Source organism: Rhinoderma darwinii, chromosome 3, assembly GCF_050947455.1.
Source record: "Rhinoderma darwinii isolate aRhiDar2 chromosome 3, aRhiDar2.hap1, whole genome shotgun sequence".
NCBI lineage: Eukaryota > Metazoa > Chordata > Amphibia > Anura > Rhinodermatidae > Rhinoderma > Rhinoderma darwinii.
Genome location: NC_134689.1, coordinates 380,478,029 through 380,498,873, shown reverse-complemented (window position 1 = coordinate 380,498,873; position 20,845 = coordinate 380,478,029). Strand labels below are relative to the sequence as shown.

At 41.3% G+C, this 20,845-nt stretch overlaps 1 protein-coding gene across 2 annotated transcripts in view; it reads right to left on the bottom strand.

Moving 5' to 3' along the window:
• Nucleotides 1-20,845, bottom strand: part of LOC142750062 (dihydropyrimidinase-related protein 2) — a 97,478-nt gene that overhangs the window by 53,163 nt on the left and 23,470 nt on the right. The window contains exon 1 of one of the 2 annotated variants that reach the window (XM_075858838.1): nucleotides 1,918-2,104. The exons of the other annotated variant lie outside the window; for it this stretch is intronic. Coding sequence (XP_075714953.1) covers nucleotides 1,918-1,956 — 39 coding nt within the window. The 5' untranslated portion in view covers nucleotides 1,957-2,104. Of the gene's footprint in view, nucleotides 1-1,917; nucleotides 2,105-20,845 lie in introns of those variants that run through there. 2 annotated transcript variants of the gene reach the window in all.

The window sequence follows — 20,845 nt, the reverse complement described above, 5'->3', positions numbered from 1 at the left end:
TTATATAATACACTGCTGTGATGTATACATATATAGTACATTATATTATACACTGCTGTGATGTATACATATATAGTACATTATATAATACACTGCTGTGATGTATACATATATATAGTACATGATATAATACACTGCTGTGATGTATACATATATAGTACATTATATTATACACTGCTGTGATGTATACATATATATAGTTCATAATATTATACACTGCTGTGATGTATACATATATAGTACATTATATAATACACTGCTGTGATGTATACATATATATAGTACATGATATAATACACTGCTGTGATGTATACATATATATAGTACATTATATAATACACTGCTGTGATGTATACATATATAGTACATTATATAATACACTGCTGTGATGTATACATATATATAGTACATTATATAATACACTGCTGTGATGTATACATATATATAGTACATTATATAATACACTGCTGTGATGTATACATATATAGTGCATTATATAATACACTGCTGTGATGTATACATATATATAGTACATGATATAATACACTGCTGTGATGTATACATATATATAGTACATTATATAATACACTGCTGTGATGTATACATATATATATATATATATATACACACATTATATAATACACTGCTGTGATGTATACATATATATAGTACATGATATAATACACTGCTGTGATGTATACATATATATAGTACATGATATAATACACTGCTGTGATGTATACATATATATAGTACATTATATAATACACTGCTGTGATGTATACATATATAGTTCATAATATTATACACTGCTGTGATTTATACATATATAGTACATGATATAATACACTGCTGTGATGTATACATATATAGTACATTATATAATACACTGCTGTGATGTATACATATATATAGTACATTATATAATACACTGCTGTGATGTATACATATATAGTACATTATATAATACACTGCTGTGATGTAGACATATATATAGTACATTATATAATACACTGCTGTGATGTATACATATATAGTACATTATATAATACACTGCTGTGATGTATACATATATAGTACATTATATAATACACTGCTGTGATGTATACATATATATAGTACATTATATTATACACTGCTGTGATGTATACATATATAGTACATGATATAATACACTGCTGTGATGTATACATATATATAGTACATTATATTATACACTGCTGTGATGTATACATATACAGTACATGATATAATACACTGCTGTGATGTATACATATATAGTACATTATATTATACACTGCTGTGATGTATACATATACAGTACATTATATTATACACTGCTGTGATGTATACATATATACAGTACACTATATTATACACTGCTGTGACTTATACACTGCTGTGACGTATACACATATAGTACATTATATTATACACTGCTGTGATGTATACATATATACAGTACACTATATTATACACTGCTGTGACTTATACACTGCTGTGACGTATACACATATAGTTCATAATATTATACACTGCTGTGATGTAGACATATATACAGTACATTATATAATACATTATGTACACAGTAGATGCCAGCTGATGGCATACACTACATTGCTTGGTGCATACATACATCTGTCCGTGTCCTCATGAAGCCTCAACCCATCATTGGCATAGCCTGGCAGCATCAGCAGCCTGCACACAACCTGTGCCCGGTACATCCAGCATCCTCCTATATACCGCGCATACATTGTATACAGCTTCTCCCTGCTGTCCACCAGGACACTGAGATTCCTGCAGCCTGCCCACATAACAAAGATACTGCTTGGCACCCACAGGCAGACGTGTGATCAGACAGCCTGGTGCTGCGGGCTCTGCTGCATCCCCGATGCCAAACACCGGTCTCCCACTCACCGTGATGCGAGGAATGTTCTTCTTGCCCTGGTAAGACATGTTGGCGGCTCTCCCCTCGGAGCAGGGCGGGGGGCTGCTGGACACAGGGCTGTGCTGCGGACGGAGGGCGCTGAGGAGGAGGATGCGCTGCCCCCGATCTTCCTATACCCTGGCTGCAATAAAAGACTTGCAGCAAGCGCCAATGCGCATGCGCAGCGCCACTCCCTGTCCTCATCCGAGGCAACAGCTCCCCGACCTTCCGATTGGCTGAGCGGGCTGCCACTGTGCAAATGAGAAGCTTGGAGAATGGGCGGGGCCTCGGCGAAGGATGCAACCACTGCAATGCAGTGTGGCTGAGATTGATGCGCTGCAATCCAGTGTGAAAATACAGTGAGCACGAGCGCCGAGCTCTGACTTTACTGTGCTGGGTTTTTATATTACAGTGCGATCATCAGATGTGATCCACTGCTACTGGGCTTTTATATTGCAGTGCGATGATGGTCTCTGATATGGTGTGATCCAATGCTGCTGGACTGTTATGTTACATTGTGATGCAGTGATGTGATAATACATTACAGCGTAAACCAGTGATAGGCTTTGATATTACAGTGTGGTCCAGGGATGGGCTCTGATATTACAGTGTGGTCCAGGGATGGGCTCTGATATTACAGTGTGGTCCAGGGATGGGCTCTGATATTACAGTGTGGTCCAGGGATGGGCTCTGATATTACAGTGTGGTCCATGGATGGGCTCTGATATTACAGTGTGGTCCAGGGATGGGCTCTGATATTACAGTGTGGTCCAGGGATGGGCTCTGATATTACAGTGTGGTCCAGGGATGGGCTCTGATATTACAGTGTGGTCCAGGGATGGGCTCTGATATTACAGTGTGGTCCATGGATGGGCTCTGATATTAGTGTGGTCCATGGATGGGCTCTGATATTACAATGTGGTCCAGGGATGGGCTCTGATATTACAGTGTGGTCCAGGGATGGGCTCTGATATTACAGTGTGGTCCAGGGATGGGCTCTGATATTACAGTGTGGTCCAGGGATGGGCTCTGATATTACAATGTGGTCCAGGGATGGGCTCTGATATTACGATGTGGTCCATGGATGGGCTCTGATATTACAATGTGGTCCATGGATGGGCTCTGATATTACAGTGTGGTCCAGGGATGGGCTCTGATATTACAGTGTGGTCCATGGATGAGCTCTGATATTACAGTGTGGTCCAGGGATGGGCTCTGATATTACAGTGTGGTCCATGGATGAGCTCTGATATTACAGTGTGGTCCAGGGATGGGCTCTGATATTAGTGTGGTCCATGGATGGGCTCTGATATTACAGTGTGGTCCAGGGATGGGCTCTGATATTACAGTGTGGTCCATGGATGGGCTCTGATATTACAGTGTGGTCCAGGGATGGGCTCTGATATTACAGTGTGGTCCAGGGATGGGCTCTGATATTACAATGTGGTCCAGGGATGGGCTCTGATATTACAGTGTGGTCCAGGGATGGGCTCTGATATTACAGTGTGGTCCATGGATGGGCTCTGATATTACAGTGTGGTCCAGGGATGGGCTCTGATATTACAGTGTGGTCCATGGATGGGCTCTGATATTACAGTGTGGTCCAGGGATGGGCTCTGATATTACAGTGTGGTCCATGGATGGGCTCTGATATTAGTGTGGTCCAGGGATGGGCTCTGATATTACAGTGTGGTCCAGGGATGGGCTCTGATATTAGTGTGGTCCATGGATGGGTTTTTATATTACAGTGCGATCATCAGATGTGATGCAATGCTGCTGGGCTTTTATATTGCAGTGCGATGATGGTCTCTGATATTATGGTGTGATCCAATGCTGATGGACTGTTATGTTACATTGTGATGCAGTGATGTGCTAATACATTACAGCGTAAACCAGTGATAGGCTCTGATATTACAGTGTGGTCCATGGATGGGCTCTGATATTACAGTGTGGTCCATGGATGGGCTCTGATATTACAATGTGGTCCATGGATGGGCTCTGATATTACAGTGTGGTCCAGTGATGGGCTCTGATATTACAGTGTGGTCCAGTGATGGGCTCTGATATTACAGTGTGGTCCAGTGATGGGCTCTGATATTACAGTGTGATCCAGTGATGGGCTCTGATATTTCAGTGTGGTCCAGGGATGGGCTCTGATAATACAGTGTGGTCCATGGATGGGCTCTGATATTACAGTGTGATCCAGTGATGGGCTCTGATATTACAGTGTGGTCCATGGATGGGCTCTGATATTAGTGTGGTCCAGGGATGGGCTCTGATATTACAGTGTGGTCCAGGGATGGGCTCTGATATTATAGTGTGATCCAGTGATGGGTTCTGATTTTACAGTGTGATCCAGTGATGGGCTCTGATATTACAGTGTGGTCCAGTGATGGGCTCTGATATTACAGTGTGATCCAGGGATGGGTTCTGATTTTACAGTGTGATCCAGTGATGGGCTCTGATATTACAGTGTGATCCAGTGATGGGCTCCGATATTACAGTGATGGGCTCTGATATTACAGTGTGGTCCAGGGATGGACTCTGATATTACAGTGTGATCCAGTGATTGAGCTATGATATTACAGTGTGATCCAGTGATTGGGCTGGGGTATAACAGTGTGATCCAGTGATTGGGCTGGTATATAACAGTGTGATTTAGTGATTGGGCTATGATATTACAGTGAGATCCAGTGATTGGCTGGGATATAACAGTGTGATCCAGTGATTGGGCTATGGTATTACAGTGTGATCTAGTTATTGGGCTGGGATATAACAGTGTGATTCAATGATTGGGCTGTGATATTACTGTGTAATCCAATGCTGCAGTAAGATCCAGTGAAGGGCTACATATTGCACTATGATCCAATGCCAGTCTTTAGTTTTTTCAGTGCCACCCAGCATTAACATCTGATATTACAGTGTGATCCGTTTACAGGAATCTGAACTTCTAGTGTGATTCAGTGTCAGAGTTTGGGGCTACAGTGTCATTCAGTGCTGGGCTGTAATATTTCTGTATAATCCACTGCCTTACTCTAGTGACAGAATCTAATATTGCAGTGTAATGTCACTGGGACAGCCAGTCTAGTCCAGGCGATTCCAGCTGCACCCGTTGTTGATGACTCAGTGCTATGCAGTGCTGGTCGCCGAAAATATATTTCTTACCATTGTAATCATTGTGTCAAGTTAACATTTGTCCAGAGACAAATTAAAACGATGACAAGACTGAGAAATCTCTTTTGGCAAATACAATGCATTTTTCTCAATGTAGACTCATCACTCATTGTTGTGACTGCTATCAGTTGAGTCGACCACCATTAAACTGAATAGCCCCCTAATATGACATGCGATGAAACGCCATGAGGCACAGAACGGGCCCATAGCAGATTGTAGGCGCTGTAATACGAATCCGTAATATGGCCGTGTGCATGAGCCCGTAATTTGTGGAGTTTCTTTTCTTGTTACATAGTTACATAGTCAGTACGGCTGAAAAAAGACACATGTCCATCAGGTTCAACCAAGGGAAGGGAAAAGGGAAGGGAAAATTTCTACACATAGGAGCTAATATTTTTTTGTTCTAGGAAATTATCTAACCCTTTTTTAAAGCCATCTACTGTCCCTGCTGTGACTAGCTCCTGCGGTGACTATTCCATAGATTCACAGTTCTCACTGTAAAGAATGCTTGTCGCCTCTGCAGCTTGAACCTTTTTTTCTCCAGACGGAGGGAGTGCCTCCTTGTTTTTTGAGGGGGTTTTACAAGGAACAGGATTTCACCATATTTTTTGTATGTGCCATTAATATATTTATATAAGTTAATCATATCCCCCCTTAGTCGTCTTTATTCAAGGCTAAATAGGTTTAATTCTTTCAATCTTTCCTCATAACTTAAATTCTCCATGCCCCTAATTAGCTTTGTTGCTCTTCTTTGTATTTTTTCTAACTCCAGGGCATCCTTTCTATGAACTGGAGCCCAGAACTGAACTGCATATTCTAGATGAGGCCTCACTAATGCTTTGTAAAGTGGTAATATTACATCCCTGTCCCGCGAGTCCATGCCTCTTTTAATACACGACAATATCCTGCTGGCCTTTGAAGCAGCTGATTGACACTGCATGCTGTTATTGAGTTTATGATTTACAAGTACACCCAGATCCTTCTCAACAAGTGAATCCGCCAGTGTAGCTCCCCCTAGGACATATGATGCATGCAGGTTGTTGGTACCCAGATGCATAACTTTACATTTATTTACATTAAACTTCATCTGCCAAGTGGACGCCCAAACACTCAGTTTGTTTAAATCTGCCTGTAATTCATGAACATCTTCCATAGTCTGAACTATATTGCATAGCTTGGTGTAATCTGCAAAAATAGAAATAGTGCTATTAATCCCATCCTCTATATCATTAATAAATAAGTTGAATAATAGTGGTCCCAGCACTGAACCCTGGGGTACACCACTTATTACCGGGGACCATTCAGAGTAGGAATCATTGACCAGAACTCTCTGGATAGGGTCCTTGAGCCAATTCTCAATCCAATTACAAACTATATTTTCTAAACCTATAGTCCTTAATTTACCCATTAGGCGTCTATGGGGGACAGTGTCAAATGCCTTTGCAAAGTCCAAAAACACTAAATCCACAGCGGCCCCTCTGTCTAGACTTCTGCTCACCTCTTCATAAAAACAGATTAGGTTAGTTTGACAACTTCTGTCCTTAGTAAAACCGTGCTGGCTGTCACTTAGGGTATGTGCACACACACTAATTACGTCCGTAATTTACGGACGTAATTCGGCCGCAAGTACCGGACCGAACACAGTGCAGGAAGCCGGGCTCCTAGCATCATAGTTATGTACGATGCTAGGAGTCCCTGCCTCTCTGCAGGACAACTGTCACGTACTGAAAACATGATTACAGTACGAGACAGTTGTCCGGCAGGGACTCCTAGCGTCGTACATAACTATGATGCTAGGAGCCCGGCTCCCTGCACTGAGTTCGGTCCGGAACTTGCGGCCGAAATAAGTCCGTAAATTACGGACGTAATTAGTGTGTGTGCACATACCCTTATAATGCTATTTTTTGTCACATAATCCTGTATATAGTCCCTCAATAGCCCCTCAAACATTTTCCCCACGATGGATGTTAAGCTTACTGGTCTATAATTACCTGGGGAAGACCTAGAGACCTTTTTGAAAATAGGCACCACATTTGCGCTGCGCCAGTCCCTTGGCACTATACCAGTCACTAGAGATTCTCTGAATATTATGAAAAGGGGGACAGAAATAACTGAACTAAGCTCCTTAAGGACTCTAGGGTGTAACCCATCTGGTCCCGGGGCCTTGTGCACATTTATTTTATTTAATTTAGCTTGGACCATATCTACATTCATCCAATTCAGTATATCAACCGATATATTAACAGCACTGGCACCGGCTACATCAGCTGCTCTTTCTTCAGTTGTATATACAGAGCTAAAGAACCCATTTAGTAACTCTGCCTTCTCTTGATCCCCTGTGATCAACTCCCCATTACCATTATCTAGGGGTCCTACATGTTCAGACCTTGGCTTTTTAGCATTTATATACTTGAAGAATTTTTTGGGATTTGTTTTACTATCCTTGGCCACCTGCCTTTCATTTTGTATTTTTGCTAATTTTATTACATTTTTACAGATTTTATTAAGCTCTTTATATTTTACAAAGGCTACAGCTGTACCCTCAGATTTGTATTTTTTAAATGCCCGTTTTTTGTCGTGTATTGCCCCTTTCACAGAAGGTGTAAGCCATGTGGGGTTTAATTTGAGTCGTTTATACTTGTTACCTATAGGAATAAATTTTGCACTATAATAACTCAAAGTAGATGTGAAAATCTCCCATTTATCATTTGTTCCATTATTTGACATTAGTTCTTCCCAGTCTATATCCTGAATTGCCGCCCTCATCCTGGGGAAATTGGCTTTCTTAAAATTAAATGTTTTTGCCCTCCCAGCCTGCGTTTGTTTTTTACAGTATAGGTAAAATGTAACTATATTGTGATCACTGTTACCGAGGTTTTCACGAACATTGACATTCCCAACAAGATCTGCATTATTAGAAATGACCAGATCCAACAGAGCTTCACCTCTAGTCGGGTCTTCCACAAACTGGCCCATAAAATTTTCCTGCAACAGGTTGAGGAAATGTCTCCCCTTTGCAGTTGAAGCCGAACCATGACACCAATTAATATCCCGGAAATTAAAATCTCCCATTATCACTACAGTACCCGCCTGTGCAGCCCGCTCCATCTGTTTATATAGCTGAACATCCATCTCCTCAGTTATATTGGGGGGTCTATAGATTACACCAAAAGTAATTTTTTCAGTGTTTACCTCCCTTTCTAGTTCCACCCACAAGGTTTCAACCTCCTCACAGTATTCACCCACTATTGTCTCTTTCACACTCGCCTTCATATCATTTCTCACATACAGACATACACCACCGCCTTTCCTATTTGTCCTGTCTTTCCGAAAAAGTGTAAAACCCTGTAGATTTACAGCCCAGTCATGTGAAGAGTCCAGCCATGTTTCAGCAACACCAACTATATCTATATTTTATTCCAGTATCAAGGCCTCCAGCTCCCCCATTTTGCTTGCTAGACTTCTGGCATTTGTGAACATACACTTTAACTTGCCTGTCAGTTTTTCACTTTTATTATCAGAAATGTGATTTGACATTAATCGGGCCTTTTTATTTACACTGATGTTTTGTAACGAAAGGATCTCCTTATCTTGTAGTCTAGTCCTCTCCCCACATTCTGTTTCTCCCCCCACCAATATAGCCTGACCCCTCTCTAACCTGGCTACCCCTTTTTTTTCTACATTGACCTCCCTCCTCAGCCCTAGTTTAAATACTCCGCCACCCCAGCTAGAATTCTCTCCCCCAGCACAGCGGACCCCCTTCCATTTAGGTGCAAATCATCTGCAGAATACAATGAAAAGTCAGCCCAGTGCTCTAGGAACCCAAATCCTTCTCCGCTACACCAAGACTTCAGCCATGCATTTAACTCCCTGAGTTCCCGCTGTCTTTCCTGTGATGCGCATGGCACAGGCAGTATTCCTGAGAATACTACTTTGGAGGTCCTTCCCTTCAGCTTGTAGCCTAGTTCTTTAAAATTATTCTTAAGGCTCCTCCACCTACCATTTATTCTGTCGTTGGTACCGACATGGACCACGACAGCTGGATCATAACCAGCCCCTCCCAGCAATTTGTCCACCCGTTCCACCACATGCCGAACCCTGGCACAAGGGAGACAGCAAACCATTCGGTTGAGGTGGTCTTGGCGACAAATTATTCTATCCGTCTTCCTGATTATAGAATCCCCTACGACTATCAATTGTCTTGGCTTACCTGCATTACCATCCCGCCGACTACTAGCTGGGCTGTTCTCCCGGCTGTTAGGGAGATCAGTATCCACTAGGACTGCCATTTCTGAGACTGACACCCTCGCATCATCACCCAACTTGGCAATTTTGCCTGGAATGTCAGAAACCGGATCGGCCTTCCTTTTCTTTGACCCCTTTCTACTGCCCCTAACTACATTAACCCAGCTACTTACCTGATCCTGCTCACCCATGTCTTCACCCTCCAGTTGTAACCCACTAACTGCATGCTCCGTGAGCAGCAAGCTCAGCTCAAGATTGTCTATCCTCCTCAGTGTTGCATTCTGCTCCTCCAGATCTCTAATGCGAGCTTCCAGGTGACCAACATGCTCACATCTGCCACAGAGGTATTCACCCTGGAACTCCGGCTCCAGTCGTGCATACATATGGCAAACTGTGCACTGAAGAAAACCTCCAATCTTGCTATCCATTATCCAAGTTACAAAAAAAAAAAACAGCGAACAGTTTTTAATCAAAAAGAAAAAGTAGAAGAGTACTTACTGGGGCTTTAACTCCTCTTTTCAATCCGGTTTTTGGAACTCCACTTGATCTACAACCCACTTGTTTTTTCAAGCCACAGAGCAGGCTCTACAGAGTACTGAGGCCTGATTTATACCACCTGGTACCAGCTAACCCCTCCCCCTTACTCAGCTACTCAGGAAGGAAACTGCAAAGGAAAAATGGTTTTAAATAATGTCACTTTTGCAAACTTTGTAGCAAGCAAGCAATCAATACATATATCACATACAATGGCCCCCCACTTTATCACACACAACACAGTAAGTCAATCCGGTTTTTGGAACTCCACTTGATCTACAACCCACTTGTTTTTTCAAGCCACAGAGCAGGCTCTACAGAGTACTGAGGCCTGATTTATAGCACCTGGGACCAGCTAACCCCTCCCCCTTAATCAGCTACTCAGGAAGGAAACTGCAAAGGAAAAATGGTTTTAACCCCTTAGTGACCACTAATACGCCTTTTTACGTGATTCACTACTGGGCTTTAGGCTAGGCTGACGCCTTTTCACGTCAGCCTAGTCTAAGTCCTGCACGGGTCTCCCGTGCAGGCAGGAGCCGGGGCTCTGCTGTCTGATGACAGCTGAGCTCCTGCTCCAATGCCCGCGATCGAAGTTTACTTCGATCGCGGCCGTTTAACCCGTTAAATGCCGCCGTCAATAGCGACCGCGGCATTTAACTTTGTTTACAGAGGGAGTGCGCTCCCTCTGTCACCCATCGGCGGCCCGCGAATGCAATCGCGGGTCTCCGATGGGGTGTCATGGCAGCCGGGGGACTGATAAAAGCCCCCAGGTCTGCCCTGGACATATGCCTGTTAGGACGCGCCGGAGGCACGTCCTAACAGATTGCCTGTCAGATTTACACTGACAGGCAATAATGCTCTGGTATACGAAGTATACCAGAGCATTATAGCAGCGATCGGAATATCGCACAGTAAAGTCCCCTAGTGGGACTAATAAAATCAGTCATCAAAGTGAAATAAAGATTATTAATAAAAAGTACAGTAAAAAAATAAATAAAACCATTTTTTTCCCTAAAAAGTGGTTTTATTTAGTAAAAGTGTAAAAAAAAAAAAAAAGTACACATATGTGGTATCGCCGCGACCGTAATGACTCCATTAATAAAGTTAATATGTAATTTAAACCGCAAAGTGAACACCGTAAAAAAAAAACGCAAAAAACTATGGCAAAATTGCAATTTTTTTCCATTGCCCCCCAAAAAAGTCATAATAAAAATGAATCAATAAGTCCCATGTACCCCAAAACAGTACCATTCAAAACTACGTCTTGTCCCGCAGAAAACAAGCCCAAAAAATCACTACATTGATGGAAAAATAAAACAATTACGGCTCTTGGAAAGTGATGATGCAAAAACAAATAATTTTAGTTCAAAAGTGTTTTTATTGTGCAAAAGTCGTAAAACATAAAAAAACCTCCACATATGTGGTATCGCCGTAATCGTACCGACCCATAGAATAAAGGTCACATGTTAATTACGTCGCACAGTGAATGGCGTCAAATTAAAAACGCATAGAACAATGGTGGAATTTCAGGTTTTTTTTATAATCCCCCCCAAAAAGGTTAATAAAAGTTAATATAAAAATTATATGTACCCAAAAATGGTGCCATTAAAAAGCACAACTAATCCCGCAAAAAACAAGTCCTCATACAGCTATGTAGACGAAAAAATAAAAACGTTATAGCTCTTTGAATGCGACTATAGAAAAACGAATAAAATAGCTTGGTCATTAAGGCCTAAAATAGGCTGGTCACTAAGGGGTTAAATAATGTCACTTTTGCAAACTTTGTAGCAAGCAAGCAATACATATATCACATACAATGGCCCCCCACTTTATCACACACAACACAGTAAGTCAATCCGGTTTTTGGAACTCCACTTGATCTACAACCCACTTGTTTTTTCAAGCCACAGAGCAGCCAGTTGAACATTCACTTTGCATATGGCATCCTTTCCTCAACAGGATGGCAGCGATGACTTTCAGCCATGAGCCCGGCAGTAGTCATGGCAACGATACTGCCGTGACTTCAGACTACCGCTTCCTTTCAGTGGCAAATTAGAGGAAGCGGTAGTCTCAGACTCTCCATACAGCGCGGACACCTGTGATTAGACGCCAGCACAGCGTAAGTGAATAGAACAGGTGGGCACAGCAGGTGATGTCATCAGTGTCTGACGCCAGCAACCAAAAGAGGAGGAACAGAAGGGGGGGGGGGTCTTGAAACTGTCCAATTCTGGGACTGGACAGTTACTTTAACCTCTTCCCGACATTTGATGTAGGGTTACGTCATAGCCAAGAAGGGGAAGTATGGAGCGGTTTCACGTGCTAAGCCCATTATATACTAAGCGGGTGTCGGCTGTATGTCATTTCACTGTAACGGCCAGGGTGGGAGATAAATTTAAAAAAGTTAAATAAAGCTTTTTTTTAAAAAAAAAAAAATATATATATATATATATATATATATATACACACACACGGAACAACATCACTCACCACAGAAAAAATGGAGACGGGTACCAAGCAAGCAGTCCTGATCCAAAGACCATATAGATATATGAAGAAAATCTTGCAGCACTCCGATATCAAACATGAAAAAATGTGGTTTATTCAGCCAACATCAAACAGTGCACTGTTTGATGTTGGCTAAATAAACCACATTTTTTCATATTTGATATCGGAGTGTTGCAAGATTGTCTTCACACACACACACACACACACACACACACACACACACACATATATATATATATATATACACACACTAGTCCTTCTCAATGAATTAGAATATCATCAAAAAGTTAATTATTTCAGTAATACAATTCAAAAAGTGAAACTCCTATAGTATATGGATTCATTACACACAGAGGGATCTATTTCCAGCATTTTTTTCTTTTAATGTTGATGATTATGTCTAACAGTTAATGAAAACCCAAAATTTAGTGTCCAAGAAAAATAGAATATTATATAAGCCCAATTTAAAAATGATTTTTAATACCGAAATGTTGGCCTACTAAAATGTATGCACAGTATATGCCCTCAATACATGATCGGGCTCCTTTTGCATTAATTACTGCATCAATGTGGCGTGGCATGGAGGCGATCAGCCTGTGGCACTGATGAGGTGTTATCAATGCGGCGTGGCATGGAGGCGATCAGCCTGTGGCACTGATGAGGTGTCATCAATGCGGCGTGGCATGGAGGCGATCAGCCTGTGGCACTGATGAGGTGTTATCAATGCGGCGTGGCATGGAGGCGATCAGCCTGTGGCACTGATGAGGTGTTATCAATGCGGCGTGGCATGGAGGCGATCAGCCTGTGGCACTGCTGAGGTGTTATGGAAGGTCAGGTTGCTTTGAGAGCGTCCTACCGCTCATCTGCATTGTTGGGTCTGGTCAGGGGTGGGATCCGGCCGCTTCGCCCCGGTTCTCCCAAACCAGTTGTTAAAATGACAGCCGGTTCGCAGAATCAGGTGAAGCCGGAACCGGTCCAGTCCCCTGCACTCAATTATATCCACGTCCTTAGGAGGCGGATACAATTGAGTTGACTAGCGCTGCCCTGGCGAGGTACATGATGCCTCGCCATTCGGCGCTTTAGTGATGATGCAGTCGGCGCGATGGCGATGACATCATCTCGCCACTGCATCATTCCGATGGAGGACTGACGTCGCTGGAGGATGGCGCGGCAACGCGACAGGTAAGAAAATGTGTTTTTTTCCTTCTACTGTGGGCACTATAGGTAAGTACATAGGGGACTATTCAGGGAACGAGAACTACAGAAGACTATAGGGAACCAACTACAGGGGACTATATAGGGGGACATACTAAAAAGAATGAAGAAAAAGAATGAACATTATTACTAATGGGAAGAAAATATAAAAAAGGGCATAATTAATTTTTTATGTTTGGTAGACATGGCATGAACAGATTTTCTTTGTAGTTAATTCGGAAATAAACACAAATTCCATATAAGCAGACGCCTTAGGATATTCCTGTGCTTTATAGACCTGGAATGAACAGGAATGTGTTCATTCCCTTATAAACTACACATATATCCTGTTCATTCCAGGTCTATAAAGCACAGGAAAATAATTACGCATCTGTTTCAATGGAATATGTGTTCATTCTACTATAAACTGCACATAGATCCTGTTCATTCCAGGTCTATCAAGCACAGGAAAGCCCTATCTACAGGGACCGCCACAGGGGGCTCTATCTACAGGAAACGCCACAAGGGGCTCTATCTACAGGGAACATCACAGGGGGCTCTATCTACAGGGACCGCCACAGGGGGCTCTATCTACAGGAAACGCCACAGGGGGCTCTATCTACAGGAAACGCCACAGGGGGCTCTATCTACAGGAAACGCCACAGGGGGCTCTATATACAGGAAACACCACAGGGGGCTCTATCTACAGGAAACACCACAGGGGGCTCTATCTTCAGAAAACACCACAGGGGGCTCTATTTACAGGGAATGCCACAAGCGGCTCTATCTACAGGGAACGCGACATGGGGCTCTATCCACAGGGAACGCCACAGGGAGCACTATACAGGGAACGCTACAGGGGCACTATACAGGGAATGCTACAGTGAACCCCACAGGGGGCACTATCTACAGGGACCGCTACAGTAAGCCCTGTCTGCAGGGAACGCTACAGGGGGCACTATCTACAGGGAACCCTACTTCCTACATAGGGCTCTATGGGGAGAACTATCTATAGAGGGCTCTACTGGGAGCACTATCTACAGAGGGCTCTACTGGGAGCACTATCTACAGAGGGCTCTACTGGGAGCACTATCTACAGAGGGCTCTACTGGGAGCACTATCTACAGAGGGCTCTATGAGGGGCACTGTGTGTGGTGCATTACTTTACAGTGTTTGACACAATTTAATTCAGGGGCACAGTGTATGTTACTATTAGATTCAGGGGCACAGTGTGTAGCGCTATTATAGTCGGGGACACAGTGTATGATACTATTATATTTGGGGGCATAGAGTGTGGTACCATTAGAATTTGCTCTTTGTTTATAGGTGCAAAAATGTTGAAAAAAAGTGAGCTTCCGAAGACATCTGAGCAGCAAATTTACCCATTTCCGCAGAAATGGGTCATGGTCAGGAGGCATCATAGAGTTCTGGACCAGATGGAAATGTAAAGAGAACAACTAGAATCTGAGAAGTCGTCACCGGTCAGTCACTAAATGTAAATGTTTATTCTCCCTGTGACTGCTCAGTACTGTAGTCACTGTATGATCTGCAGCGAGATGATGTGTGTATCGTTCTTTTTTGTGAAACAGCAACTCCCAGCATATCCTTACCATCGTTCTGGCTATATAACCTATTGGTACATTCAGGAAAGAGTCTTGTCGACGTACACATGTAAAGTTTCTATTGTGAACCATGTGAGGACAAGAGCGTATTCAAACCAAGTATATCTTGGTGCAATATATCTCAAATGGATCAGGTTTTTAATGATGAGTCATCACAGCTTGTTTTTAATGGTCAAGGAAATGTGAGTGAATTACAGAATAAATACAAAAATGTACTCAATCGTCGCATGAAAATTTGGTGGAATAAAATCTTTTTGGAGAATTATATCCAAAGAAAACTCATCCCTAGAGGCCTCAGAGTCCAGATCTTTCAGTCTTTTCCAAAATGCTTTTGTCACCAAATGGGAAGATGTGTGTAATCACAGTTCCTTTGGATTCATGGAACTTCTTGTAGGCCTGAATCAAACTATGCTGGATCAATTAGATATAGAGATTGAAGATGCACAATCCCAGTTAAATCTAAAAATGACACCAGAAGGTCTGGGTACCTTCAATCATACACTTGAAGAGCAGTTTATAGAATGGGAAAAATAAATTAAAGAAACCAAATTGAAGAAGTTTTCCAGAGATACTAATGACTATGCACAGAAAAGAGTGTATAAATGGAGAAAAAATTATCTTTTGACACAACTGAAATCGCTCGGCTTCAATAACATCACTATCTTTTCAAAGTGAATCTGAGGGTGGGTCCCATCAACGGACCTATCACTCGTATGGTACAAGACAAAAAGGAAAAATAACACAAAAACAAACATCAAACAATAGGAAGCCTGAGACGGGTGAATCCTCTAACCATCTCAAGGTAATTAACCTCTCTACACATACCTTTTCTGTTTCAGACATGGAGGTACTGGAAAAGGGGTTGACTTTTTCCCCATGCGCCCGATTTGATAGTTTTTCTGCAATAAAAGACCTCCATATTTTTGGCAGATCTTTGATTTATAAAAAATTCTTTCATAGGCCCGAATTTGATGAAACTTTTACCACCATCACTGAACAACAAACATGCACTATGTACGAAACTGAGGCATACAGACAATTACATGACAAAAATTGCTATAAGAAATGAACATATAACCCTTTGTCTGCCTTTAGATCAGATTTACAAAAGATATTGACGAAGGCTATGCTAGACAGTACCATCACAAAGGAACTGTATGAAGCACTTATGCCTGTTGAATCTACAATTTCAAAACTTTACTTACTACCCAAGGTCCATAAAGATCCTAAAATTCCTCCAGGAAGACCTATCATATCAGGTAGGGGTAATATGATGGAGAAAACATGCAAATTCATTGATCATAATTTGAAAGGGTTTGTTGAATCTCTGCCATCATATGTTTGTGACACGGCAGACCTTCTACAAATGGTGAATGGGATTAACATGGAGGAAGATATGCTGTTAGTAACTTGTGGCGTCGAGTCATTGTACACCAGTATTTGACATGTCGATGGACTCAAAGCAGGTGCCTTCTTTCTGACCACAGGAAGTATGGAAGTAATTTTTTCAGATTTTATACTTACGTTGCTTAAATTTGCCCTCACACATATTTTTTTCATTTTTAATGGATCCTTCTACCTGCTGCTCCAGGGAACGACGATGAGGGCTGCATGCGCAACGTCGTATGCCAACCTGTCCCTGGGGCTGTGGAAGAGGGATCTTTTCCAGGGTGGTCAGGTAGTCTCGATGGACCTAGGGATTTTTTGGGCCAGGTACATCGATGACATCCTGCTCATCTGGAAGGGCACATCGCCGTCACTTGTGACTTTCATGCATAATTTGAACAAAAATAACTTAAACATTAAATTAACATATCATTATGACAAATATCAAGCAGAATTCCTGGATGTTAAATTATCCAGTGATCACAATGGTTTTCTTCAAACTGATGTATTTTGAAAAATCACTGCGGTAAATTCATTTCTCCATGCTTCCTCCTCTCACCCTATACAGACCATACGTGCAGTACCGACAGGCCAATTTTTGAGGATTAGGGGGATTTGTTCCTCTACTGAGGTGTTTGAAAAGCAAGCCTATGACCTTACAAATTGTTTCTTGGCCCGTGGATACAGTAAAGATCTATCAAAAAAGCACACCATCCTGCCAAGAATACTTCAAGAGAAAATCTTTTATTCCCTAAACCAAAAAACAAGTCTGATGTGCAGGTAAGGTTCACAACCAATTACCATTCACGTTGGTTCCAAATGAGAGAGATAATGAAACAATTCTGGCCTATTTTACTTACAGATCCCACTATTGAAAAATACATTACTAAATACCCAAGTGTCTCTGCTCGACGGTCGCGAAATCTTAAAGACCATCTCGTTAGGAGTTACTATCAACGTAATAGTCTGTTGTTTCCATTCGGTACTAAAGGCCCGAAGTGGGGTTGTAAGATGTGTGGACGCTGCATCGCATGTCCAAACATTAAGAGGGCAACTTCCTCCACTGATTTAGTGGGTAAGAGAACTTTTACTATCAGGCTGGGTTCACACGACCTATTTTCAGACGTAAACGAGGCGTAATATGCCTCGTTTTACGTCTGAAAATAGGGCTACAATACGTCGGCAAACATCTGCCCATTCATTTGAATGGGTTTGCCGACGTACTGTGCAGACAACCTGTAATTTACGCGTCGTCGTTTGACAGTTGTCAAACGACGACGCGTAAATGGACTGCCTCGTCAAAAGAAGTGCAGGACACTTCTTTGCCACGTAATTTGAGCTGTTCTTCATTGAACTCAATGAAGCACAGCTCAAGATTTACGAGCGTCTCAGACGCCTCGCAAAATGCGAGGAGGAGCATTTACGTGTGAAACGAGGCAGCTGTTTTCTCCTGAAAACAGTCTGTCTTTTCACACGTAAATGACAGCTAGCGTGTGCACATACCCTTACACACTCCATCTCCTGCTCAACAAAAGCAGTAGTTTATTATGCCATGTGCCCCTGTCCCAAAATATATGTCGGTCCCACTTCGAGAGAATTTAACCCCTTCACCCTGCTTGTATTCTGGGCCCTAATGACCAAGCCGTTTTTTACGTTTTTCCATCGTGACATTCAAAGAGCTATAACTTTTTATTTTTTCGTCGACATAGCTGTGTAAGGTCTTGTTTTTGGCGGGACAAGTTGTATTTTTTTTAATAGCACCATTTTGGGGTACATATAATTTATTAACTTTTATTAACTTTTTTTTGGGGGGGCTAGAAGAAAACCTGAAATTTCGCCACGCTTTTTTGCGTCCCAAATCTACGCCCTTTACCGTGTGGTATAAATAACACAATAACTTTATTCAGCGGGTTGTTACGATTGCAACGATACCAAATTTGTATAGATTTTGTATGTTTTACTACTTACACACTAAAAACACTTTTTTTTTCATAATTATTTGTTATTGTGTCTCCATATTTGAAGAGCCGTAACTTTTTTATTGTTCCGCCGATACAATTGTATGAGGGGTTGTTTTTTGCGGGACGACTTGTAGTTTTTATTGGTACCATTTTGGAGTAGATGCGACTTTCTGATCACTTTTTTTTAAAGTCAGGATTCACAGAAAACAGCAATTTTTCCATTGTTTTCTATTTGATTTTTTACGGCGGTCACCGTGCGGGTTGACATGCATACAGAGCGTCTGGCAGACGCCTTAATACTTAGCCCCACGTCTACTTCATACAGTTTAAGCGATTGTGATAAAGGCCTAGATCGGCTGAAACGTCATAATACAAAAAAAATAATTATTATATTCATTTATACGCTTGAGTGCTTGGGATGTTTCTTCTACGTATATTGTGGGTTGTCCAAACCCGAACCCTCACAGCACCTGAACATTCCAGCCAGGAGTGCAATCCAATTTTTCTACATACACTTTTTTTTTAAAGTCAGGATTCACAGAAAACAGCATTTTTTCTTTTTTTTTTTTTTTTTTACGGCGTTCACCGTGCAGTTTAAATAATGTAATAGATTTATAGTCGGGGTCGTTACGGACGCGGCGATTTATAAATATGTGTAACTTTTTTGCTTTATTTTGTTTTTTTTTAATAGTAACGCATTTTGTAAGGGGAAAAAGTGGGTTTTTCATTTTTTTTTTCACATTTTTTTTTCTTAACTTTATTCAACTTTTTTTTTTACTTATCCTACTAGGGGACTTTAATATGCGATCATCCGATCGCTTTTATAATACACTGCAATACTTTTGTATTGCAGTGTATTACTGCCTGTCCGATTAAAACGGACAGGCATCTGCTAGGACATGCCTCCGGCATGTTGTTAATTGTTTCTAATAGCCTCCATTTTTAGCTCCATTATAGGTTGTATTGGTCTCATCGTATGTGGAGACAACGGAATTAGGAATGTTGAAATGAAGACAATTGATCAACATAATGAAGAAAATATTTTCAACGACGAACTTTCACTTATTTATTTATTAATTTTTATATCTTTATTTATTCACATATTTCTATATATTCTTCAATTATTATTATTTTTTATTATTTATTATTTTTCATTCATAAATATCTTTTATTCCTTATTTATTTTTGATTTCTTGGTCATTGTTTGTTATTAGAATCTATATTTATTTTTATTTCTCGAACATGGATTTTTTCATTGTTATATTCACATCGCACTTTCAAGAATTAATAATTTTTTGACAAATAGAAGTATAACACCTGTTAGGCCCTTACATTTCTGCACATTTAGCGGTGGGTACACACATTTTTGACCCTGCATATATGCATGCATGTATTATTTATATGTGTACCAAATCAGACGCTTATTGATTTATTCATTCTGTAATCATGTATATTCTTTTCTCTATTGATTTATTCACATTCATTTTTTTCACGTTTTTTTCATATTTTACACACAGTAGCACATAATATATGATTTATTTCATGTTTGTCACATCACACTTAGTTTAGCATCCTTTTAATTATCACAGGTTTTTATTTTTCCATTTTTTCTGTTAGTATATGTTCACAATGGCAATTGTATTGCTGCTCCTAAATGGCCATTTCTCTATCTCCTCTTCAATATTTTTTCAAGTCCTCTCTTTGAGGTATTCATCCAATCAGGCATTTATCTATATACACTTACCTTATATATCCATGCATGTTGTGCCGTGCGCTTACGCCATGGGGAGTGGCTGGGCTATCTTGCGGTCTATGTGTCTGTATTGCGGTGGGCGTAGCTTCGAAACGTCAGACGCCGCCGACCCACGCCCAACTCGATGACGCGGGACCGGAAGTGTGCCGTCTGCAATTTTTTTTACCTGGCACATGACGCCAATACAGGCAAACATATTGCTTCCATAATATCGCTTTACACTTACCTGATTGGTTGAACTAAGTTTAAATGGAGGTCTGCGTTGGAGAGACGCCACCCCCGGATGAAGGCATCCCGCCGAAATGCGCGTCGGGTCCGACGTCTCTCTCCTTGAAGAGCGATTAACATGGGTATGTTTCTGTGTATACATTTTTTCATGTAGGTCTATTTAGACTTTTCTCCTCATGTTACTGATGATCCTACCTGTTGATTAGTCACACAGTATACTTGTACTTTCCTACATTGTGTAGTCATTATATTTTGGGATTTATATGGACTTCCAGACATATACATTTAATATCTTTTGTTTATCTCATCTGTATAC